This window comes from Callospermophilus lateralis, chromosome 2, assembly GCF_048772815.1.
Source record: "Callospermophilus lateralis isolate mCalLat2 chromosome 2, mCalLat2.hap1, whole genome shotgun sequence".
Taxonomy (NCBI): Eukaryota; Metazoa; Chordata; class Mammalia; order Rodentia; family Sciuridae; genus Callospermophilus; species Callospermophilus lateralis.
In genome coordinates, this window is record NC_135306.1 from 935,437 (window position 1) to 959,589 (window position 24,153).

The 24,153-nt window shown below is 60.8% G+C and overlaps 2 protein-coding genes across 4 annotated transcripts; one reads left to right on the top strand and one right to left on the bottom strand.

The window, feature by feature from the left end:
- Window positions 1-12,281: 12,281 nt before the first annotated feature.
- Entpd8 (ectonucleoside triphosphate diphosphohydrolase 8) lies at window positions 12,282-15,193 on the top strand. 3 transcript variants are annotated; one of them, XM_076842979.2, is made up of 9 exons: window positions 12,282-12,407; window positions 12,492-12,609; window positions 13,088-13,238; window positions 13,338-13,497; window positions 13,588-13,824; window positions 13,883-14,146; window positions 14,332-14,442; window positions 14,770-14,901; window positions 15,002-15,193. In XM_076842979.2, the coding sequence occupies exons 1-9, from the start codon at window positions 12,282-12,284 to the stop codon at window positions 15,191-15,193; spliced, it is 1,491 nt and encodes a 496-aa protein (XP_076699094.2). The 3 variants fall into 3 exon arrangements, with proteins under 3 accessions (XP_076699094.2, XP_076699095.2, XP_076699096.2); XM_076842980.2 differs by having other exon boundaries at window positions 13,588-13,815; XM_076842981.2 differs by lacking the exon at window positions 14,332-14,442 and having other exon boundaries at window positions 13,588-13,815.
- Window positions 15,194-15,630: 437 nt separating this feature from the next.
- Noxa1 (NADPH oxidase activator 1) lies at window positions 15,631-23,854 on the bottom strand. The gene is made up of 14 exons (XM_077108742.1): window positions 23,678-23,854; window positions 22,062-22,144; window positions 21,277-21,385; window positions 20,053-20,187; window positions 19,746-19,853; window positions 18,417-18,470; window positions 18,120-18,163; window positions 17,578-17,716; window positions 16,891-16,936; window positions 16,688-16,746; window positions 16,414-16,568; window positions 16,059-16,173; window positions 15,859-15,973; window positions 15,631-15,770 (listed from the first exon to the last, which is right to left on the bottom strand). Exons 1-14 carry the CDS (start codon window positions 23,852-23,854, stop codon window positions 15,631-15,633), a joined length of 1,479 nt encoding a protein of 492 aa, XP_076964857.1.
- Window positions 23,855-24,153: the final 299 nt, after the last annotated feature.

Consider the following 24,153-nt stretch of genomic DNA (forward strand, 5'->3'; position numbering starts at 1 on the left):
TGAGCAGAGCAGCTGGTGAGCCCCACCCTTTCACTGGCCCCTTGTGGTCTGCTCTTCACTGGAGTGCACACAACCCCACCATCAGTCTCTGGAGTGTGTTCCCCTAGGCTTTTCTTAGTCTAAAAAACACTATGCTAGCAGCATACCTGGGCATTGGTCACCTGGATTCACAAAGCTCTGATACCTGCTCTTTCAAAGAATTCAAGCCTGGAGGAAAGCAGGCCTGGGAGAGAAGGCGAGGGTGCGCGTGGAGCTTCTGAGTCACGGCAGTTCCTCTTCCCTCCCTTCTGTGTTCCTATGTCTTCTCTCCCAGTCAGTCTCCTCCCCTTTCCATGTCAGGTCTTCTCCCCTAGTGAGACTCCATGAATGATTTCTCTGCTTACAGACCCGGAACTGCTGTAACTCAGAAACCCCATGAGCACCCTCGCTTCCCTCCCAGGCCTGCTCACAGTTCGGCATCACTGACTGTGCTGCGAGCTCCTGTCGTTGAGCCTCTCCAGGGAAGTGTGTCCAAATGACACTCAACCATCCGAATCCGTGTGGTAGCTCCTGCCTGGCTTCTCTGTAGCACTCCAAGCACCTTCATTTTCCATGAGCAAGCCAAGCCCAGAGATGAGGCTGTCATGTCCCCAGGGCCGCTAGCTTCTGTCATACTCTGCAGCCTGGGTCTCTGCCACAGGCAGACAGCTGTGCTGCAAGGGCCAGGAGGAGCAGGTCAGACCCAGCCATCTTGGTGCAGTCTCCCATGCCCACCCATCCCGTCACCCACATAGCCACCTGAACTGAGCACGCTGGGGACACCAGGCACCTCCAAGCCTGAAAGGGAGCCCTTCAGAGGCATATGTGGGTTCTGTACCATGTGCCCCTCCCTGCCTCAGGGCTGGTTCCCCATGGCGTCCCTTCTCTAGGCCAGCTTCCGTTGTCCTTCTGCCCCACCAGGAGTCTGTCCGACCATGTCCAGGAGTCTGAAAAGCTCACCTGGCGTTTACCCTGTTCCCTGCACTGCTGTGTTTAGACCTTCAGTGAGAGTTGCCTCCCGCCAAGTGCACAGAACACTATCCACAACCCAGCAGCTCTAGGTGGGTCAGTCGAGGGCTGTTTATGGTGCACTTTCCATGTGGGTAGAACGCACAGCCTCATGCTGCCCCAAAGTCAGTCCCAGAGGAAGGGGGCTCCCTGCTCCTGAGTCCTGGCAGCGGATCCTGTGTAAAATATTTCCACTTCATCATGGAGCTCTTCTGTGCAGTGCTGCCCCATTAACGTGTTTCCCTGACGTCCCCCAAGACCCCATGGTGCCTCAGGTTGCAAGATCAGCCCTTCTTCTCTGAGGCAGTTTCAATGCCTCACAGCAGGGCAGCTGGTGCCTTTGTGGGGAGTTCTCTAATCCAGCCTCCTTGTCTGTCGGGAGATGCACCCAAGCCTTTGCCGGAACCCCAATGGCCCTCCACCAAGGGCTGTCCAGTGGAGACCTGTCCAGCCCAGCCCTGCAGCTCATGCTCTGCTCTGTGTTTCCCAGCACCTCCCTGGTTCTATTAGAAGTCCCATGAACATTGCTGGATGGGCAGGTCCACATGCCTCCCACTTTCCACTCCAGTGAGATTCAATAACTGCCATGGTAGTCATCCACGGGAAGCATGTTCAAGTACACCAGCTCTGCTGTAAGCTCTGCCTTGATTCCACCAGCTCCACCCTCTCCATAAGGCCTGGCTAGGACTCTGCTCCATCAGTGTTCATTTAGGCACCTGACTTCTTTGTGGTGTAGTGCTGGAGGTAGAACTCAGGGCCTCCTGCAGGCCAGGCAAACACTCCACTGCTGAGCTATGTCCCCAGCCCTTTTCATTTTATTTTGGGACAGGGTATTGCCAAGCTGCCCAGGTTGGCCTGGAACTCGTGAGTCGCTGGGATTACAGGTCCCTCCTGCTGATACCCTACGTTTCCTTTAGTCAATTTCTCAGCTACCAAGAACATTCCCTCCTCCTCCTCAGAGTCCTACACTCTCCCACCTTCTCGCTCTCTTGCTACTGACCTAATGTTCTGTTAGCATCTGCAAACTCAAGGAGCTGCCTGGGGCCCAGGTTCCACAAGGCTCCTGGAACTGTCCCTGAGGGTGCAGCAGTAAATCAAAGCTGCCGGAGCAAAAAGGGCTCCCTGACCTGGGTCCTGGTCATTGGGAAGCCAGCCCACATAGGTGCTCACAGTTGACCACACTTTGAGACCAAATAGTCTGGACTAAAGCGCTTATTCAGCTGCTGCTGCCATTGGTCAGAGAAGGCCAGGCCTGGCAAAAAGGTCCCACGACGTCCCCAGTGGCTGAGTGGCAGCGGGTGGTCTGCCGGGCCTGGGCCAAGCGTGCTCTGATGAAGACTTGGGAAGGAGGACGTAAGGTATGTGCCTGCCACCCTCATGGCTATAGATGAGGGGTAACAGGAAGGTGGAGGTTGCGGACAGGAGGGCTGTTGTGAGCTGTTGCTCTGCCTCTGAGGTGAGGCTTCCAGGGTCTCAGCACACCTGGAGGGGCTGTTGGTGGTGGCTTGACTTCCCTTGCCTCTTCCCCCATTAGCAATTTCTGACCCCAAACTGGGTTTGTGGATTCCAATTACAAACCAAGAGCTGACTGAGCAGTGAGGGGGTTTGTTCTTGACCCCAGAATGAGGAGAAGCTGGGAGAAATGACGGCGGGTCAGCTTCCCATGGGAACAGCGGGTGGGGGTCCTCCTGGGGGGTGGGGAGAACTGGGCTCTGGTGAGTGAGTAGGAGGAGTACTGGGGATCTTCCCAGGAAGTACTGGGTCCCTCCTGAAGATAGGACCACCTTCCTTCAAGTCTTATGTGAGCTGGTTGTGGCCAGGGCTGGAATGGGTCAGGCCAGATGGTACTGGCAGGTGGGGGTTTCCCTAGGGCATCTTCTACAACAGGGTGGTCACGAGTCCAGCTGAACTATGGCCCAGGTGGCTCCTCTGTGGCTGGAACTGGTTTTTCCCTGTTCTGTAATGTTTCATAGCATCAGCCATGTCCCCCTGTCCCCAAGGCTGGCTAGGTTGGTGTCTAGTCTGAGCAGAACCTGGTTAGCAAAAAGGTTTGTTTCTCAGGATTTGAGAGGGTTTCCCTTGCCCTTTGGCCTTTGTAATTAAATTTAGGAAGCATGGGAATTTTCCCAACGTGGGGTGAGTCCGCTGGGTGCTGCTCATGGCCTCTGTAGGTGGCAAACAGACCTCGTAGTGGCTCCTACTCATCATCTCCCCAGCTGCTCCTGGGAGCAGTCTCTTGCAGTGCCGAGAGGGCTCAGCCAAGAGGCTCCTCTGGGCTGTGTGGACACCAAGATGCCACCCAGCCCAACTTTGCATCCATATCAGCCAAGGCTCCGGAAGCTGGTAGGTCTTCTGTGACCAAGTCCTGCCCTTCAGGCAATGTCTGTCCTCCTGGTGTAGCCTCTCCTCTGTGGTGGCCCCGAGGCTGGTGGCTGGTTCATACCACCATCTGGGTTTGGCCCAGACCCAGGGCCCCAGCCAGAACTCACTCCTGTCTCATTTTAGTGTTCACAGATGGCAGAAACCTAGGGACAGTGCTTCCCTGTTTCTCGTCGTCTTGCAGTACCTTGTGCCTGGTGGAGCAGCCCCAGGCTCACCAGCTCTAGAGCCCACTGGTAGCTCACTGAAGCCTGTGACCACGGCCCATGAGGCTCCAAATCAAAGTTCCTGTGCCCTAGCCTATTATCCTTCCTCTTCCCGTGCCACACGTCCTGGGAGCCGTGTTCTCCACACATCCCACTTCCCTGACCCCAAATCTGAAGATGCAGAAGGAAACATCAGCTCAGACTTGGGTTCTCCTGCTGGGCACTCACAGCACAAGCAGACTTTGTGGCCCCAAAGGTAGGAGTTGCTCCCCACCAGGAAGCAACGGGATGCTGCAGGCGTCACCAGCGGGGGCCTCTGCTCCAGCGCAGCTCTGCAAGTGGAGGACGGCGTCACCAAAACTGCCCCAGGTACCAGCACAATCCCAGGTTGACCTACCTGTGCTCTGACCCCCCAGCTGTAAGTCTGTCCTCACGACCTCTGGTTGGGGTTGTTGATTTTACGGAGTGCTTCAAGGACTCAGGGAAAGTCCTGCCATCACTGGCATCTTCTGTTTTTTTCACACAGGATGCAGATAAAGAGCTGCAGAGTGAGTGTGGGCAGGGGCTGCTTCCACATGCTCAGCCATCTAGGAGCGAGTTTTTCTTTCTTTCTTTCTTTCATCAGGGATTGAACTCAGGGGTGCTTAACCACTGAGCAACACTCCCAGCTCTTTTAATGTTTTATTTAGAGTCAGGATCTCACTGAGTTGCTTAGGGCCTTGCTAAGTTGCCAAAGCTGGTTTTGAATTCGCGATCCTCCTGTCTCAGACTTCTGAGCCACTGGGCCTCTGGGATTACATGCATGCACCACTGCACCTGGGTCACATCTTTGTGAAGCTTATCTTCTTAGGTTTTCATGGAGACTTCATTGAACAGGTGACTGGAGCATGGGCAACCAAGTTGGACACCAAAGGCTTGCTGCTGTGGACTGAGGGAACCCAGCAAGCATCTGTGTAGCACTCCTTCCTCCAGGCATGGGGCGGGATCCTTCTGGAGTGAGGGCTGTGTGATCCAGTGCCAGGTAGAGTAGGGCAGAGAAGTGCTTTGCAGCCAGCTCCTACACTGAAGGCCAGGCAACTTAGAGTCTCCATGGCACACCTCGGAGGGAGTTCTGAGCCTTGCCTCATAATACCTAGGTAGGTGCATAATACCACGAGGTAGGTGCCTGCAGACCTCTGGCACTGAGCCTTGTCGGGGGTCAGTGCAAAACCTTGCACTGTGTATCCATGTCAGAGCACACTGTGGACTGATCCTGAGCTCCCAGCACCTAACTCATGCCAGTGAAATCCTCCGGCTCACCTGTCCTCCATGGGCGGCATGACCTCACTTCTGGCAGAGGCTTGGGTGTTGCACATAGGGCAGTGGCCGAGAAGAAGCACAACAGGTGAAACAGACCCTGCACAGGCCCAGAAGGTCACCCGTCTGAGTCTGAGTAGATTGGGACGGCGAGCACTGGGAATATGCGCATTGGCCACTCAGATGTTCCTGCTCTAGACAAGTCCCTGGGGGACTAGAAGGTACTGAAGTGTGGGCTGGAAGGCCTCCGCGGACGGGGGTCAGTGAGCTTACAAATACCCAACCCACAGACCACGAGGACAGAGCAGAGACAGCACAGTTCAGATCCAGGAAGTAGGCTGGCCCAGCACCCATCAGTCCTTCGGCTGAGAGTCTAGAGAAACCACGACAAGAGACCACTGTTTCAACTGAGGAATGAAAAGTGTGTTAGAAACACAGCCGACTCAGGATGGCCACTTCTCGGCGTACCAGGAGCAGAACTTCACTCCACAGAGGCCAGTGCCTCACCCCCAAGTGGCCTGGAAGACTGCCTTGACACGAGGTAGCAGAGACGCCCATTCCTTCTGCGTCCACCCAGAGTGCCAGGAGCCCTCACCAGGGCAGGAAGCAGGGGTAGAAACCAAGGCAGGCAGGTTGCAGAGGGGCAAAGGAGCCCTTCCCATTTCTAGAAAATGTGGTGTCTATGTCAGAAGCTCAGGCCACACACGCTGACTCCTAGAACTAGTTGTGAGCTCAGGGAGGCCTCAGGGTACAGGCAGCACAGAAACCAGCCTTGCTATGCACCACTGAGGAGCAGCCAGCACGGAGTGGGGCAGAGCTGCTGCAGCGTCTGCCCCAAGCGAAGCACTCTGGTCAGGTGTCTGTCTAAGGGAACGTGCATTGGATCTGCTGAGAGCCGGAGGATGAGGGCAGAGTGCTGAAGGCCTGAGCCCTGAAGAAGCAGAGAGACAAATACTGTGCCCGTGATTGGAAGACGGTTCTCCTTGGGAGCATCTACTCAGCACCATGAAGGCCTCAAGACCTTGCTCTTCAGACACTCAGGCTGGCGGAAGGGCGGCAGCTGCAATAGAGAAGTGATCCACAGGATGGAGGCGGAGGACTGCGCCGTGACTGTGGAGGAGACAGACCCACACAGTCCGGATGCTCCATCTCCTGCAGGGCTGCTGAGGGGTCTGTGGAGGAGCGGCAGAACAGGTGGCCCAGGGCAGAGGGATGGACATGGTCCAGACCTCCCTGGCCTTCCAGAGACAGATTCAACAGTGCAACACAACAGCACAAACCCCCGGGAAAGAAATCAGGACCTGCAAGAAGCAGAGGCCTGCCACAAAGTGGAAAGGACGTTGATAAATAACAGACAGTAAATCAGATTTCACCAGGAACTTCAAAATGTGTGCTGTGAAACTCAGTTAGAGCAAGGAGCAGCTGAGCAACAGATGGGGAAGAGTTGCCCTCCAGCCCTGGCCAGTGTGCTACATAAGGGCCTGCTAAGCTGAATGTCAGGGCAGGTGCCCAGCTGAGGGCTCTCCAGCAGGCGCTGTGGGCACATGCAGGCTGGCAGCCAGCAGCCTCGGTCCTGGGGAATGCTCCGCAGCAAGGCCAGAGGAGCCCCCTGGCCAGAAGTAAGAACTGGCACCAGGCACTGGCTAGGGTGCAGCCAGCTTGGACCCCCCAGGGGACACGGGTCGCAGTTTGTGTCAGGTCAGACACACTTCACCTCACATACCCAAATCCCTTTCCTGGTGTTCACCCAAGAGGCGCAGGTGGGTATGCAGGGGAGAGTCCTGCAAGAGCAGCTGCGGCAGGCAGCCAGGAAGTGCAGGCCAAGGCCATCCACCAGCCCCTCTAGGCCTTGTGCACAGGCCAGAGGCCAGGGGCTGGCTATGGGGAAGGGGAAGACGCTGGAGGGTGCCCCAGGCCCCACTTGTAGGAAAGAGGCAACTGTAAGAGCAACTGAAAACAGCCAGCACAGGCCCAGGGGAAGGCCTCCTGGGACTCCCTGCCTCTGGCCTCCTGGTCACCTGACTCTGCCCTGGCCTGGTCCCTACAGGCGGGGCAGAGAGCAAAGTCCACTGCCTTGGGGTGTGGGGTTTTCCCCCAGACCTGCCCTCCCACCTGTCCCTAGGGCAGCTCTCAAGTCCTTCTAAGACTGGGGTGTTGCCCTTCCTGCCTGCCCTTGGGCCCAAGGCCCAGGTGGGCACTGCCAGTCAGGGCCCAGCATAGCTGGAGGGCCCCTGGCTGCAGTCCATTCTTTGCATGCTGGGGGCAGACTCGCCCCACCCATTACCACCCCAGGGCCAGGCGGGTGTAGACAAGGGGTGGAGGACAGCAGGTGTGCAAGAGGACGGCCAGTTGCACCCAGGTACACTGCTTCCTTCACCTGCTTCTGCAAGGTGGCTACCAGCCCAGGTGAGGGTCCCATGGGCTGTGCTGGGCAGGGGCTGTCCTGGTTATGGGGGCTGTCCTGGTTATGGGGGCTGTGCTGGGCAGGGGCTGTCCTGGTTATGGGGGCTGTCCTGGTTATGGGGGCTGTCCTGGGTGGGGGCTGTGCTGGGTGGGGGCTGTGCTGGGCAGGGGCTGTCCTGGTTATGGGGGCTGTCCTGGTTATGGGGGCTGTCCTGGTTATGGGGGCTGTCCTGGGTGGGGCTGTGCTGGGTGGGGGCTGTGCTGGGCAGGGGCTGTCCTGGTTATGGGGGCTGTCTTGGTTATGGGGGCTGTCTTGGTTATGGGGGCTGTCCTGGGTGGGGGCTGTCCTGGTTATGGGGGCTGTCCTGGTTATGGGGGCTGTCCTGGGTGGGGGCTGTGCTGGGCAGGGGCTGTCCTGGTTATGGGGGCTGTCTTGGTTATGGGGGCTGTCCTGGGTGGGGGCTGTCCTGGTTATGGGGGCTGTCTTGGTTATGGGGGCTGTCCTGGGTGGGGGCTGTCCTGGTTATGGGGGCTGTCCTGGTTATGGGGGCTGTCTTGGTTATGGGGGATGTGCTGGGTGGGGGCTGTGCTGGGCAGGGGCTGTCCTGGTTATGGGGGCTGTCCTGGGTGGGGGCTGTCCTGGTTATGAGGGCTGTCCTGGTTATGGGGGCTGTCTTGGTTATGGGGGCTGTCCTGGGTGGGGGCTGTCCTGGTTATGGGGGCTGTCCTGGGTGGGGGCTGTCCTGGTTATGGGGGCTGTCCTGGTTATGGGGGCTGTGCTGGGCAGGGGCTGTCCTGGTTATGGGGGCTGTGCTGGGCAGGGGCTGTCCTGGTTATGGGGGCTGTGCTTGTTATGGGGGCTGTGCTGGGCAGGGGCTGTCCTGGTTATGGGGGCTGTCCTGGTTATGGGGGCTGTCCTGGTTATGGGGGCTGTGCTGGGCAGGGGCTGTCCTGGTTATGGGGGCTGTGCTTGTTATGGGGGCTGTGCTGGGCAGGGGCTGTCCTGGTTATGGGGGCTGTCCTGGTTATGGGGGCTATCCTGGTTATGGGGGCTGTCCTGGTTATGGGGGCTGTCCTGGTTATGGGGGCTGTCTTGGTTATGGGGGCTGTCCTGGGTGGGGGCTATCCTGTTTATGGGGGCTGTCCTGGTTATGGGGGCTGTCCTGGTTATGGGGGCTATCCTGGGTGGGGGCTGTCCTGGTTATGGGGGCTGTCCTGGGTGGGGGCTGTCCTGGTTATGGGGGCTGTCCTGGTTATGGGGGCTGTGCTGGTTATGGGGGCTGTCCTGGGTGGGGGCTGTCCTGGTTATGGGGGCTGTCCTGGGTGGGGGCTGTCCTGGTTATGGGGGCTGTCCTGGTTATGGGGGCTGTCCTGGTTATGGGGGCTGTGCTGGGCAGGGGCTGTCCTGGTTATGGGGGCTGTGCTGGGTGGGGGCTGTCCTGGTTATGGGGGCTGTCCTGGTTATGGGGGCTGTCCTGGTTATGGGGGCTGTCCTGGTTATGGGGGCTGTCCTGGGTGGGGGCTGTCCTGGTTATGGGGGCTGTCCTGGGTGGGGGCTGTCCTGGTTATGGGGGCTGTCCTGGTTATGGGGGCTGTGCTGGGCAGGGGCTGTCCTGGTTATGGGGGCTGTGCTGGTTATGGGGGCTGTACTGGGCAGGGGCTGACCTGGTTATGGGGGCTGTCCTGGTTATGGGGGCTGTCCTGGTTATGGGGGCTGTCCTGGGTGGGGGCTGTCCTGGTTATGGGGGCTGTGCTGGTTATGGGGGCTGTCTTGGTTATGGGGGCTGTCTTGGTTATGGGGGCTGTCCTGGGTGGGGGCTGTCCTGGTTATGGGGGCTGTCCTGGTTATGGGGGCTGTCCTGGTTATGGGGGCTGTCCTGGTTATGGGGGCTGTCCTGGTTATGGGGGCTGTGCTGGGCAGGGGCTGTCCTGGTTATGGGGGCTGTCTTGGTTATGGGGGCTGTCCTGGGTGGGGGCTGTCCTGGTTATGGGGGCTGTCCTGGTTATGGGGGCTGTCCTGGTTATGGGGGCTGTCCTGGGTGGGGGCTGTCCTGGTTATGGGGGCTGTCCTGGTTATGGGGGCTGTCCTGGTTATGGGGGCTGTCTTGGTTATGGGGGCTGTCCTGAGTGGGGGCTGTCCTGGTTATGGGGGCTGTCTTGGTTATGGGGGCTGTCCTGGTTATGGGGGCTGTGCTGGGCAGGGGCTGTCCTGGTTATGGGGGCTGTCTTGGTTATGGGGGCTGTCCTGGGTGGGGGCTGTCCTGGTTATGGGGGCTGTCCTGGTTATGGGGACTGTCCTGGTTATGGGGGCTGTCCTGGGTGGGGGCTGTCCTGGGTGGGGGCTGTCCTGGTTATGGGGGCTGTCCTGGTTATGGGGGCTGTCCTGGGTGGGGGCTGTCCTGGTTATGGGGGCTGTCCTGGTTATGGGGGCTGTGCTGGTTATGGGGGCTGTCCTGGGTGGGGGCTGTCCTGGTTATGGGGGCTGTCCTGGTTATGGGGGCTGTCCTGGGTGGGGGCTGTCCTGGTTATGGGGGCTGTCCTGGTTATGGGGGCTGTCCTGGTTATGGGGGCTGTCCTGGGTGGGGGCTGTCCTGGTTATGGGGGCTGTCCTGGTTATGGGGGCTGTGCTGGTTATGGGGGCTGTCCTGGGTGGGGGCTGTCCTGGTTATGGGGGCTGTCCTGGTTATGGGGGCTGTCCTGGTTATGGGGGCTGTCCTGGGTGGGGGCTGTCCTGGTTATGGGGGCTGTCCTGGTTATGGGGGCTGTCCTGGTTATGGGGGCTGTCTTGGTTATGGGGGCTGTCCTGAGTGGGGGCTGTCCTGGTTATGGGGGCTGTCTTGGTTATGGGGGCTGTCCTGGTTATGGGGGCTGTGCTGGGCAGGGGCTGTCTTGGTTATGGGGGCTGTCCTGGTTATGGGGGCTGTCTTGGTTATGGGGGCTGTCCTGGTTATGGGGGCTGTCCTGGGTGGGGGCTGTCCTGGTTATGGGGGCTGTCCTGGTTATGGGGGCTGTCCTGGTTATGGGGGCTGTCCTGGGTGGGGGCTGTCCTGGTTATGGGGGCTGTCCTGGTTATGGGGGCTGTCCTGGTTATGGGGGCTGTCTTGGTTATGGGGGCTGTCCTGAGTGGGGGCTGTCCTGGTTATGGGGGCTGTCTTGGTTATGGGGGCTGTCCTGGTTATGGGGGCTGTGCTGGGCAGGGGCTGTCTTGGTTATGGGGGCTGTCCTGGTTATGGGGGCTGTCTTGGTTATGAGGGCTGTCCTGGTTATGGGGGCTGTCCTGGGTGGGGGCTGTCCTGGTTATGGGGGCTGTCCTGGTTATGGGGGCTGTCCTGGTTATGGGGGCTGTCCTGGGTGGGGGCTGTCCTGGTTATGGGGGCTGTCCTGGTTATGGGGGCTGTCCTGGTTATGGGGGCTGTCTTGGTTATGGGGGCTGTCCTGAGTGGGGGCTGTCCTGGTTATGGGGGCTGTCTTGGTTATGGGGGCTGTCCTGGTTATGGGGGCTGTGCTGGTTATGGGGGCTGTCCTGGTTATGGGGGCTGTCCTGGTTATGGGGGCTGTCCTGGTTATGGGGGCTGTCCTGGTTATGGGGGCTGTCCTGGTTATGGGGGCTGTCTTGGTTATGGGGGCTGTCCTGGTTATGGGGGCTGTGCTGGTTATGGGGGCTGTCCTGGTTATGGGGGCTGTCCTGGTTATGGGGGCTGTGCTGGTTATGGGGGCTGTCTTGGTTATGGGGGCTGTGCTGGGCAGGGGCTGTCCTGGTTATGGGGGCTGTGCTGGTTATGGGGGCTGTCCTGGGCAGGGGCCATCCTGGGCAGGGGCTGTCCTGGGCAGGGGCCGTCCAGGGGAGACTGCCCTGTCCTGACTGTGGGAACATGCGCAGTCCTTTCTTCCTCCTCACTGGGGCTCACACTTAGAACCTAAGCTACTACATTTCTGGAGGTAGGGTCTCTGTGTCCTTGGCCCTTGCCTGTGGCCTGTTTAGGCCTGTGAGGTGGCTGGGGGTGCTGGTTTTGGACACTGGACCTGGACTGGTTACCTGTCCTCTCTTGCCTCGGGTCAGAACACACAGCCAGCCCTGCCTGCCATTCCTTTTGATGAAGCACCTGGGACATTGGTCTTCCCGAGGGACCAGGACAGGTTATAGGGTGTCGGGTCCTGATCTACCCAAGTCTCAAGGTGCATTTCTGGCTGTAGCTAGTTCGAGGGCAGCGGTGCCCGCTGTGCTGCTGGCACCAGAAGCAGGCCTGGCCAGGGCAGCCTGTAAGCCCTGTGCACAGGGTTGCACTGTGTAGCTTGGGGACTGAGACCCTATTGTGCCCTGAGGGCAGAGGAGGGATGTGAATGTCCAGGCCTCATGGTCACTCTTGGTCAGTTGCCTAGAGGCCCTCTGGGGTCAACCAAAAAGTCTCAAATTCACTTTCCAAGGCTGGGTTTCCAAAAACAAAGATGTTTGTTAAGCCACCCAGGATAACACCTGGCCTCATCGGGTCAGCAGGGCCACCAGACCTGACCTGCTCAGGCCTAACCTCAGTTCCAGGAGAGACTCTGCCTGGGGCCAAGTTTAGTCCAGAGCTGGGCTCCTCCTATGGTGACGAGGGACAAGGGTCCTGAGGTGGGAAGAGTGGGCTGCCCGATCTGGAAGGGGCTCTGCCAGTCCCATCTGTGGGCCCACAGCGCCTGCCTTGGCCCTGAGGGTGCCATCAGACAAAGCCAACTGCTGCTGGCCACAGGCCCTCTGAGTGGTGGCCTCCCCAGGCTCGGTGCTTGGCGGTGGCCCTGCTCATGGTGCCCCCAGCCGCTGCTCCGGCCGAGGTAGGCTGTCTGAGGCTCAGGAAGAGTCCAGGACGGCAGCCTCTGGAGGGAGATTGGGAGAGTGAAGACCCTGCCTCTGGAGGCCAGGGTGAGGGCAGCAGGCAGAGTCCAGGTGTCCACTGCTGCTCCTGCCCTACAGACGCCAGCCCCATAGCTGCCATGGCGCTGTCCTGGAAGGAGCGAGTTTTCATGGCCCTGCTAGGGACCGCAACAGCCTCGGGCCTCACGGTGCTGGTCCTCATCCTGGTGGAGGCCACCAACATCCTGCTGCCCGCAGACACAAAGGTGCCTGGACTGGGCGGGGAGGAAGAGGCGGGAGGGCACGGCCATCAGCCTGCCCCACCCTCCTGACCCGAGTCTTGCCTGCAGTTTGGGATTGTGCTCGACGCCGGCTCTTCCCACACCTCTCTCTTTGTGTACCAGTGGCCAGCAGACAAGGAGAAGGACACGGGTTTGGTCAGCCAGGCCCTGGCTTGCCAGGTGGAAGGTCGGTGGGGTCACTACCTGGTGAGCTGGGGGGAGGCGAGGCCTGCGCTGATCTGCCCGAGGAGAGGGACTCAGAAAGGAAGCGGCTTACACAAGGTCCCACAGATGGGCAGTGGGACGGGAGGGACCCGCACAGCCCTGCTGCCCTGCCCCCATGCCAGCCTGGCCGGCCCAGCAGGGCCTGTTCTGATGCGGCCTAGACGCTGCAAGGGCTCCCATCCCGGCCTCCACTCTCCAGCTCTGGCCCTCTCGAGCCCCAGTGTCACCGCGGCCACCAGCTGCTGGGCCTGCCCTCCAGGACCCTGCAAGGGAAAAGCTACTCCCCAAGTGAGAGGCCAGAAAGCTCAGGGCCTGTCACTCAGACCCTCAGAAGGGCCTCCACGGGCTCCAGCTCTGTCTCATGTGGTCAGACCTTTGGGGCTACTACGCATCCCACCCACCTTCGGGGATGCAGCTTGTCTTGGGGTGCTATGTTTCAGGGCCTGGAATCTCCTCCTACACCTCTGACCCCACACAGGCTGGCGAGAGCCTGAAGGGCTGCCTGGAGGAGGCGCTGGCACTAATCCCAGAGAACCAGTACCCGGGGACACCCCTGTTCCTGGGGGCCACGGCCGGCATGAGGCTGCTCAGGTAAACCAGGCTCAAAAACCAGGGCTCAGAGCCCTGGGGCAGGGTGGGCAGGGGCGGGCCAGGCTTCCTGCCACCTGGCCCCTGGTTTCCACTGCCCAGCCAGAAGAACAGCTCGCAGGCAGGGGACATCCTTGCAGCAGTGTCTGGGGTCCTGGGCCAGTCTCCTCTGGACTTCTGGGGTGCTGAGGTCCTGGCTGGCCAGGATGAAGGTGCTTTTGCTTGGATCACCATCAACTATGTCCTGGGCAGGCTGGTCAAGGTGCTGTGGGCAGCCCGAGGGTGGGGCTGGCTGGCCAGAGCCTGGGCGGGGTGTGGCTGGCCAGGGCTGAGTGGCCCTGTCTGTGGCTAGTACTCCTCTGGAGAGTGGATCCAGCCTGCAGAGGGGACGCTGGTGGGTGCCCTGGACATGGGGGGAGCCTCCACCCAGATCAGCTTCCTGCCCCGTGGCCCCATCCTGGACGAGAGCACCCGGGCGACCTTCCGTCTGTACAGCACCGACTACAGCATCTACACTCACAGCTACCTCTGCTTTGGGCGGGACCAGATGCTGAACAGGCTGCTGGCTGCGCTGGTGCAGGTCAGGCTGGCCCAGGGAGGGCGGGAGGCAAGGCAGGCTGCAGCTCAAGCCCCCTGTGACCCTGCAGAGCAGCCCTGGGGCCCTCCTTCGTCATCCATGCTACCTCAGCGGTTTCCAGACCACACTGCCCTTGGCCTCCCTCTATGAGTCGCCCTGTGTCCACATGGCAGCCCAGCTGGACCTCACCCAGAACCTCACTGTTGAGGGCACAGGCAACCCTGGGGCCTGCCTGGCCACCATCCGGGAACTCTTCAACTTCTCCAGCTGCGAGGGCCCAGGAGACTGTGCCTTCAATGGGGTCTACCAGCCCCCTGTGCAGGGCCAGTTCTACGTGAGTTCCGCTCGCTGCCCCCACCCAGGATGGCTTCCCTCAGAGCCCCAGGAGGCTGCCTGGCCCCAGAAGGAACAGGAGCACCCTGGGCTGGGGGGCAGTGGGAAGGAAGAGCCATGGCTGGCTCTGGGGAGTGGGTCCCTGGCACGGCCTGGCTGGTCATGGCCTCTCCCCTCTGCCCCCAGGCCTTCTCCAACTTCTACTACACCTTCCACTTCCTGAACCTCACCTCCAGGCAGCCACTCCGCACCGTGAACGCCACCATCTGGGAGTTCTGCCAGAGGCCCTGGAGGCTGGTGGGTGGGAGCCTGTGGGCATGCAGGGCCTCAGGGTCTTTGAAACTCCATCAGACAGGAGCTGGCGGTGGAGCCCTCTGGGCAGCAGGCAGTAGGCTGGCGGTATGGGAAGGGAGGGCGCCCTTGGGCCGTCCTGCTCCTGGTAGAGGCCGCCCGGGGTCCCAGGGTGACCAGCCTCTGGTTGTTACAAAGTGTATGGCCCATGGGGCAAGGGAAGGGCTTTGGCAGGACCTGCCATGGTCAGAGGCTCAGCAGCTGGGTGGGCTGGCCCCCCGGGCTGGGAGTGTGGGAGGCCCTGGGCCTCACAGCCCCTGGCCCTGGGCCCAGGTGGAAGACAGCTACCCGGGGCAGGAGCGCTGGCTGCAGGACTACTGCGCTTCCAGCCTGTACATCCTCACACTGCTGGAGGCCTTTGGGTTCAGTGAGGAGACCTGGGCCAACATCGAGTTTCAGAAGCAGGTGACCACCTCCCAGCCATGGCCCATCTGCCCCAGGGATTGGGGACTCTGGGGCAGCTACTCGGCCACCCCACAGCCCTCAGCTGCCTTGTACCCTGCAGGCTGGTGGCACTGACATCGGCTGGACACTGGGCTACATGCTGAACCTGACGGGCATGATCCCGGCCGAGGCGCCAGCCCAGTGGCGGGCACAGAGCTATGGCGTCTGGGTGGCCGGCGTGGTGTTTGTGGTGCTGACCCTCACAGCCATCCTCGGGGCTGCTGCGGTGCAGCTCCTCTGGGTCCAGGACTAGGCGGGGCCTAGAGAGCCAGATGTCCAACAGGATGCCCTTAGGGCTCAGCTGGGAGCCATCACCAGGTCCTTGATGTCCAGGAGCCGTCCCTTGGACAGCAAGCCCGACTCCACACAGGACTGGGTGGCCAAGTCCGGCATAGCCACTGCCTCCCGGAAGCCAGGCCTCCCGTCCCCCACCTCATGTCACCCAGTTGTGCTGGCTGATGTGTGGCTCCCCAGACAGCGGGCCTCTCTGCATAAACCCAGGTGGTGCCCAGCAGCACCCAGGCTGTGTGGGGGTGAACATGGGAGGGAGGCTGGACTCCCTGGGTCCCCATTTGCCTGGGGAGGGAGGGGGCTGTGTCTGCCCACTGTGATCCAAAGAGGGCCAGTTCCCCTCCCCCACACCCTCTGCTGGCCTATCCAAAACACAGACCACGTGGTAGGGACAGTTTATTAAAGTCTTTCCTGGACAGCTTGGGCCTGGGGTCCGGGGCCGGGTGGGGGCTCCTCACAGGCGCTGTCTGCAACCGCGAAGCACTTGGGGAAAATGCCAATGCGGCCGTCCAGGTGGCCCTCCAGCCACGCCTCGTCCACTGTGAGACATGTGGGTGACACTCAGCCCAACAGCACCCTGTGCCTGGGCAGCCCCCACAGTGCCAGGGAAGGGCTGTGCCCGACTACCTTCACACAGGACGTCCACCACATCCCCGCGACGGAGGTCCAGGTCCTCTGGCCCCTGGGCCAGGTAGTCATGCTGGGCCACCACCTGGCGGAGGACTGGACGGCCCCCAGCCCCCTGTGGCAGGAGAGTGGGCTAGGGGTGGCTCAGGAGGAGGGTGCCCCACGCTGCCCACGGCCACCCACACTCGGCCCTGCCTCACCCGGCACTGGAGCTGCAGCCCTTGGGGCCCCAGGGCCGCGTCCCTCCAGGCACTCTGCAGCTGCTCCTCTCCAGGGAGGGGGGTCCAGGGCCCAGCATTGTCGGGGGCTCGGTAACTGCAAAATGTCCCCAGGGTGGGCCAAGAGGGTAACCCTGGGCAGGGCCTAGATATGCCCTGGGGAGCTGACCCTTGCAGCCAGTTCCCTCTATAACTGCCAGGACCCAAGACCTGGACTGGGGAAGCCAGTTTGGTCCCTGCCTTGACCAGAGGGTGCCCCACCTACTCCTCAACTCAGGACCCACCCCACACCCATCCTGTCCCTTCCAATTCGCATCACAGGGCCTTTCTGGCTGACCTGAACTGCCCCTGCTGCGCCTGGTACGGGAGGGCCTGAGCCAGCAGTGCCCGCAGGTGGGACAGATCAGCTCCTCTTGGGGCCTTCAGGGCCACTGTGAAGGCACACTGCACGGTGACAGTCACAGAGGACTCAGGGCCTTCTGCATCTGCTCCCTGAGGCCAGAAGGAAAAGTGGCATCAGGCCTGGCCAGGGTGGGCTTCAGGCCCAAGGGTGAGGGCAGAGACTGGGGGCTGGGTGAGGCCTGGGAGGGGCAGGCAGCTTTATCTCTTACCCCAGCACCCAAGGGGTCCTCATAGGCGCTGGAACCAGGCCCCCCAGATACTGGTGGCCCTGTGGAATAAAGCAAGGCTCGTGTGGCCATCTATTCCCAATGGAGACATCTTGGGGTAGAGGACTGGCTAGTGGGCATGTGGGCAGCTTGCCTTGCAGGACAAAGGCTCTGTCCACTGAGCGCCTTGCACTCAGGACCCTTACCTGTGGGTGCAGGTGTCTTCTTGCCACTTGACTCCACCTGGTGTCCCTGCAAGGGAAGTCAAAGGCTGGGGTTCTGGGCTGGGGGACCCTGGCCTTGAGGTGGCTCTCCCTGCCTGGGGCTTGTCAGGGCCCTGGGCTCTGTCCTGGACAGCCAGTGTGACAGTGTGGCCTAAGAGCAGGGCTGCTGGCAGTAGGCCACAAGTCAAACCCTCAAGGGTGAATTCAGGGCACTGACCACCAGTTCTGGGACCTCCTGAGGCTTCAGACCCACCAAGCCACTAGGAAGAGCCAGGTCAGGGCATCTGGCGTGAGGCCCAGTGAGTGAACTTAGGTGCAGTTCTAAGCACTGAAGCGGCTGAGTGCAGCTGTTAAGAGGGACACTGAGCCGAGGCTGAATGAACAGGACACCGACAAGAAAGCGAGGGTGGACACCCAGGCACAGGCTCCACAAGGCCCTGCTCCTGGCTTCTGGCTGTGTGTGCCTTCCTCCACCCACCCCACCCGGCCTGGGGCTGGGAGCCTGGGAGCCAGGGAGCAAGCCGGAGTGATGCCTGTCCAGGAGAGGGCAGGAGCCTGTGCCTTTCAGGCTGTCTGCCTCTGACTACGCCCAGGCTGCACTCCTGGGAGCCCACAGGGAGATTCCTACCACATCCCTGGCCCAGCCAGTGAGGAGACTGCCCCACGCACCCCGGGCTCACGCGCTGGCTCACGGCTGATGCCTGGCACAAAGAGCTCAGCCTGCGGTGCCTGGTCCGAAGCCACCTCCGTCTCTGCAGGGTCAGGACTTCGGTGGGCGCCAGCTCTCTGGCAGTCTAAGCCTCGGGCCCTGGACAGGGGGCCACAACTCAGGCCTAGCCGGTGCGGGCTTACAGCCCTGCCCTCCCAGAGCCCAGGACCTTTCTGTCATCGTCTCAGCAGCCCCTTCTGTCAAATGCAGTACAAGCCCTGCCCCAGGCAAGTCATGTCACTGAGTCCCCTCCCTGGACAGCTCAGTCCAGACCCTCATCCCGCCTCCCTTGCTGCGCCTGAGTCACACTGACTCGGTAAACCTCAGCCTCCCCGCATGTGCCCACGTCTCCAAGGGGGAGTTTTGTGGCAGGAGACAGGGTAGGCTGAGGGAGGCCAGGGCCCCTTTTCTGGCACCCAGGCATCTAGCCAGTTTCAATCTATAAACAGGTGGGGACAGTCCTGTCCCTGGGCAGGAATGGCCACGCCCAGCCCCTTCCTACCATGGTGCAGTCTCCAGACCAGCTTTGCTGTCAGCTCTCCATCCCTGTGGGCACAAAGGGATATCCTCACCTGGCCTGGCCAAGAATGGGGGACAAACAGGTGGCTCCTCTGCCCCAAACCTCAAGACTGCATGTCCTTACAGGTCCTCACGCCAGGTGGGACAGCCACTCCCACCTCCCACTAGGGGAGGCTGGGGGTCCCGGGCAGGGGGACAGAGCAGAACCGTGGTCCCGCAGTGTTCTCTCCTTACCAAAAGCCAGGCAAACGCAGGCCTGGCCTGCTGGATGGTCACTCACCTGCTGAGGCTGGAGACCTGAGTGCTGGTCAGTGGGGATGGCAGACACTACCACCTGTGGGCAACAGGGGCACACTCAGACCCAGTGGGGGCTGCACCTCTGATATGCAGGCTGGGGGCTGCCCAGGCCTGGCTTTAGACTGCTGGACCACTACCGCGGGAAAAAAAGAGACATATCTGTGCTGATGATTTCTTTATGGTGCTGGGGATTGAACCCAGGTGTTCCACCACTGAGCTACAGCCCAGCTCTTTTTATTTTGAGATAGGGTCTTGCTAAGTTGCTGAGGCTGGGCTTGAACTTATTTTTTTTTTATATTTAGTTTTTAGTTGTAGTTGGACACAACCTTTATTTTATTTATTTTTATGTGGTGCTGAGGATCGAACCCAGGGCCTCGCACGTGTTAGGTGAGTACCCTGCCGCTGAGCCACAATCCCAGACCCAAGGCCCTGCTCCTGGCTTCTGGCTGCGGGTGCCTTCCTCCACCCACCCCACCCAGGCCTGCGGCTGGGAGCCTGGGAGCCAGGGAGCAAGCCAGAGTGATACCTGTCCAGGGGAGGGCAGGAGCCTGTGCCCTCCAGCCCCAAGGCCTTGAACTTATGATCCTCCTGCCTCAGCCTCCCAAGGTGCTGGGGTTACGGGCATGTGCCACCATATCCAGCATCCATGCTGATAATTTCAGCATTTTTAGTACAAGTTTCAAAATATTTTTTGTTTCTTGTGACAGTCTTGTATTGTGGAAGGTGGACTGCAAATGGCTGCTTGGACACAGCCCCTTCTCCCTGCCCTGGCCTGCCCCAGGGACATCTGTGGGTGGCACATGCCATGTGCAGCTGCACAGTAGGTACTGGCTAAGTGCTGCTGTAAGTGACCACAGGTACACTGCCAGTCTAAGGGCCACCAGTGCAAAAGCAAGGCGTTCTTCTTTGTGATGCTGGGAAATGCCATTGCCCCAAATCCCTCTTCCTACCTTCAGAGGGGAACTTCTCCCAGTACCCTGTGATCTGGAGTCGCTGCCTGGCCCCCGACCCAGGACAGCCATCTGGGTCCCAACCCTACCCTCCTGTGTATGGCAGAGAGGCAGGGGCAAGGCGTGGCCACTGCTGGCCTCCTCCACAGCGGGCTTCCTGGGTCCTGCCTCCAGGCCCACAGCCCCACTGGGGATGCCATCCCCTAACACTCAAGTCAGTTTGAGGGCCTTCCAGTGGCCTTGACTGGACTCCAGGTGTCCCCAGGCACACAGCTGAGGCTCAGTGCAGGAGCACAGCCGCACTAGAGCTCAGAGGGCCCTGGCCCGCGCTCGGGCTGGGGAGGGGCCTGCACACACTCTACCTTGGCCTTGCCGAGGAAGTCCACTGGCTGCAGATGCTCCAGGTGCCGCCGGGGGGGCCGGAACACCTCGCCCCTGGGAACCTGCCGGGGCTGTGGGGTAGCCTGTTTCTGGGATAGAGTCGTTGCAGACCTCAGTGGCTGGCCAGCAGCAGGGGCAGGAACCACTTAGACCCTGCCTGTCCCACAGCCACCTCCCTGAAGAGCTTCTTCCTGTCACACAGTGGCCCTCAAGGGGCTGAGCTGTAGGCCACAGGTGGCCTGTCCAGGGTCAGCACCCTCACCTGTCCTCCACACCTGACCTCCTCACCTGCACTTGGTTCAAAGCAGTGTCCAGGCCATCCTGGGCCCTCTCTGGCCACTTGGAGATGGCCTCCACCAGGGTGTCAGCAGCCTGGGTCCACAGCCCTAGTTGGCACTGTGCAGATGCCACATTGAACAGCACCTGGGAGTGAGGGTGAAGGATGGCAGGGGCCAGATCCTACCCCTGGACCTTCTGGCCCACCCACTCTCCCACATGGGCTCCCCAGCCACAGCAGCTGAGGGTGCTTCTGGTGCCCAGCTGACATGGGGACTGTGGCCAGGGACCAGGCTGCCTCTGGCCACCCGGCCCAGTCATGGGCAGTCAGGTGGCCCTGCCCTGTACCCAGCTCAACCTCTGGCAATACCCTACTTTGCTCTGGGGCATCATCTTCTGCTTTGGACATTAGAGCTTCTCTCCCTGGACTGTGCCCGGCCTGCACACCCTCCCATGCCCTGTTCCCTGAACCTGCAAGACTGAGGAAGGTCCTGCAGGGGCCGAGGGGACTCTCAGAACCCATTTTGCAATGGACAGGATGGGTTGGGTCAGGCTGCCCACAGCATCAGGGACACACCAAGTTCCATGGTACTCTGGGCCCCTTGCCCCTGGCCTCCACAGCAGAGTGCCTAGTCAACCTGGCTGCTTCAACGGGGAAATCCACTGGCCCTTCCAGTGGTCCTCTGTCCCCAAGACTGCCAGGTGGAACCTGAGTTCCTGCAGCTGGTGTCTGTCCTCTGGGCCCAGGAGGACCACTACCCAGCACCACATAGTGCTCTGGGCTTTGGACCCTGGCTTCTGGACCCACACCGGCTGGGCTGCCCCATGATGACTTTGTCATGACTCACATTGTTCCCATAGGCCTCCAAGCAGGGACTCCCAGGAACCATGGGGCTCTGCTAAGTGTCCTTCCCTGTGCCAGCCCCGATCCTGGCAACCAGGAGCAGGATCAAGCAGAGCCTTGGCTCTGGGACACCCTGCCCCAATCCAAACCCAGCCTCTGAGCTTGCGCCCGTCCCTGGCCCTGCCCTGCCTTGCTGTGTGTGCCCAAGGCCTGGAGTGGTCCGTCCACATCGCCACCAGCCCTCCTCAGGGCTTTGGGCCTCGGGGCTCACTGTCCACAGCCCACCAAGACAGGAGCACCACCCGCAGCAGCCCAGGCCCACAGACAGCACCTGCAGAGCCCAAGATGGCAGCCTGAGCAGCCACACCCCACACAACCCTGTGCCCGCTCACCTCCCAAGCCTGCAGCCTGAAGCGCAGGCCCAGCTGTGTGTAGTCGATGACAGTGTTGCCCCTCAGCTGTGCCAGGGCCAGCTGGAAGTCGGACAGGGCCCCCTGGAACCTGGGGGTAGCAGGGCCCCTCAGCAGCTGCAAGGTTAAGCCCGTGAGGGACATCTGGGGGCACTGGCCCTGCTGTGGCTTGGGAAGACCTCACGCCTTGGGCACTCAGGGCCAGGCAAACAGCTCAAGGGATGGGTGCACCAAGGTGCCAGGCAGACGAGGTGGGGGCTGCAGCCTGACTTTGCTGCCCAGCTCTGCTCACCTTTCTGCAGGCCTGTGGGTCGCTACCATGCATAGTGCCAGGCACACACCCTGGGGCCTTCCCCCTCCAAATTTTGGATTTCCAGCTCCTGCTGGGAGGTCCCCCAGCCCCACCAGACATCCCACCTCCCCCCAGCCAGCTTTCCAGGCTGATCAGAGCCTGCAGCCTGAAGGCCGCCCTCCCTGGTTTCTCCTCTAGGAAGGACGTGGTACAAAGTCGTGTGGCCACAAATATCCTGGATCAAGCCCTCATTTTCCACCTCTGAGAAATGGGCACAATCAGAAGGTCCTGCTTCTACACATGTGATGAGGAGAGAACCAAAGGGGTTGGGAAAGTGCCTGTGAGTCACGGCAGAGAAGGGCCGTGTGGGCCTGCTGTGCATCTCTGCAAGACCACAGAGTCCCTCCCCAGGCTGGGGGACCAGGGGACAGAGGAGGCAGAACAGACTGGGCTTACTCAAGGGGCCTGTGCTCACCTCTGCAGCTGGAAGTTGGCCACTCCTCGCTGGAGAAACCCAACAGCCATGCAGGGGTCCTTCGTCACTGCTTGGTCAAATGCCTGGAATCAAAATGCACAAGAATGCCAAGGCCCAGAACCCAGTGCTTCCGATGGACGTGGGATTCCACTGGCCTCAGAGCCGTCAGCAGGCCCCTCCCACCTGCCCATGCCTTCAGGGTTGCTGCCACGACACCACACTGAGACAGGGCAGGGCCCCCCAGGTATGTTGAAAGCCCACCATGAGCACAGAGAGAAGCTAGGAGGAACACTCTAGTGCCAGTAACAGCTGCCTCTGGGGGGGGGGGGGGCATGAGAATCTTGTCTTGTTAAAACGCTTTTTTGGTAGTTCACAAACAAGGGCATACTAAATATCAATCACAGTCAGAACAATGAAGTGTCAGCATGAGAGGCTGATCATGTGGGAAGCACAGCTCTTCCTCAAACCAGACTCTGAAATAACCCTACGTTCCCAAGGGGCCAGCAGCCATCAGTTAAATACAGGCAGTAAAAGGGTCGTTTCTCACTCCAGCAATCTGTACCAGAGAAGAGCCTGTTGTTTCACTGGGTTTGACCTGGGTTTGCAGGTGGGGTGGCTGCTCATGTTTGCTATCCTACCACACCCAGCAGCCAAAGCAAACATTGTGCAAGTTCCACACCAACAGCTACACCCTGGTCAACTGTCCCCCTCCCAGAAGGTTTTACTCACGGTGGAGGCTCCATCTACTTTTTTCCACACCTCTAACTAGCATGCCTGTGCTGCTGCATCCTATTTTGCTGGCTTTAGACAGGACCCTGTCCTCTCAGAGTGGAGGACTTACAGCCTGACGCCCTCCACCTGTTCATGAAGGAAGCCTGGCTTAGCCCAGCGCCACTCGAGGCCTTCCCTCGCGTAGCCAGGGCTACATTCCCTTGCTTGAATGGCACTTAGAAATGGGGACTGTTTGTTACTGGGACAGCCAGGGGTGCAGATGCAGGTGGAGGAAGTAACGGGGACTCTACTCTTGGCCCTGCCTCTGGGCAGGTGCTCTGTGGGGACAGTGGGTGCCCTCACCCACCCAGTCTGGTTCTTTCTGCTTCCTGCCTGCAGTGCATCCAGGCAGCTGCCGCTGCTCATCCCAACAACTGTGGAAACCTGTCATCTGATGGTGGGCAGAGTGGGGCAGGCTTTTGTCACACATCCAAGAGCAGGCCCCACTGTGACAGTGACCAACATGAAGCATTTACAAAGTAGAGGGAGCCAGGGAGCCGGCAGCCTCCTGGGGCGGGTGTGAGCTATGGCACCCTGAGCTCAAGGCTCCCTCCACAGGCGGCAGGCAGGGCAGGCAGTCCCCCACATCCCACCCTGGGCCTGAGCCCGGAGCCAGTGCTGGCCCTGGCTTTTCAGGAGGACAGGCACCCCATTTTGGTCCTGACGGCTCAGGGGTCCCTGGAACACACAGCTCCCTGCTGCCTTAGGCATTCCCTCAGGAGGAGCACTGGGAGGGAGAACCCCCCATGTTAGCCTCAGAGAGGAAGGGTAGGGAACCCCCAGGGGACCACCTTTCATGGACCTCCCCAGGGACAGGTCTCTGGCACCAGTCCTGGGGCGCTCACCCGCAGCGCGGCCTCGGGGTCCCCGGCCAGCAGATGCACACAGCCCACGTTGAAGCGAATCCTAGCGGACGGCTCTGAGATGCCCGAGAAGAGGCGCAGCGCACTGCTCCAGTCCCCGCGCGCCACAGCCTGTGCGCCCAGGTGCCAGTCGCGCACCTGGTCCCCAAGCGAACACATGGCGGCGAGGACACCGGCTGGTCACGCGGCGCTGGTGGGGTCAGGCTCTGCAGTGACTGGGGCCGGGTCTGACCAGCGGTCTGACCTCCGAGTCACCGAGGCCTGACCACGCCCCACGCCCGTCCACATACCCGGCCACGCCCCCCCGCAGCCCCGGCCACGCCCCTCCGGCCGTCGCGGGGGTTGTCGGTGCTCCTTTCCGTGAGGCCCGCGGGTGGCACCCAGGAGGCTGGGCTTCCTCTCCCGACCCAACAGGCCTCTGTGCATACAGACCGGCGAGGATTTTCAGGAGCAGCCAT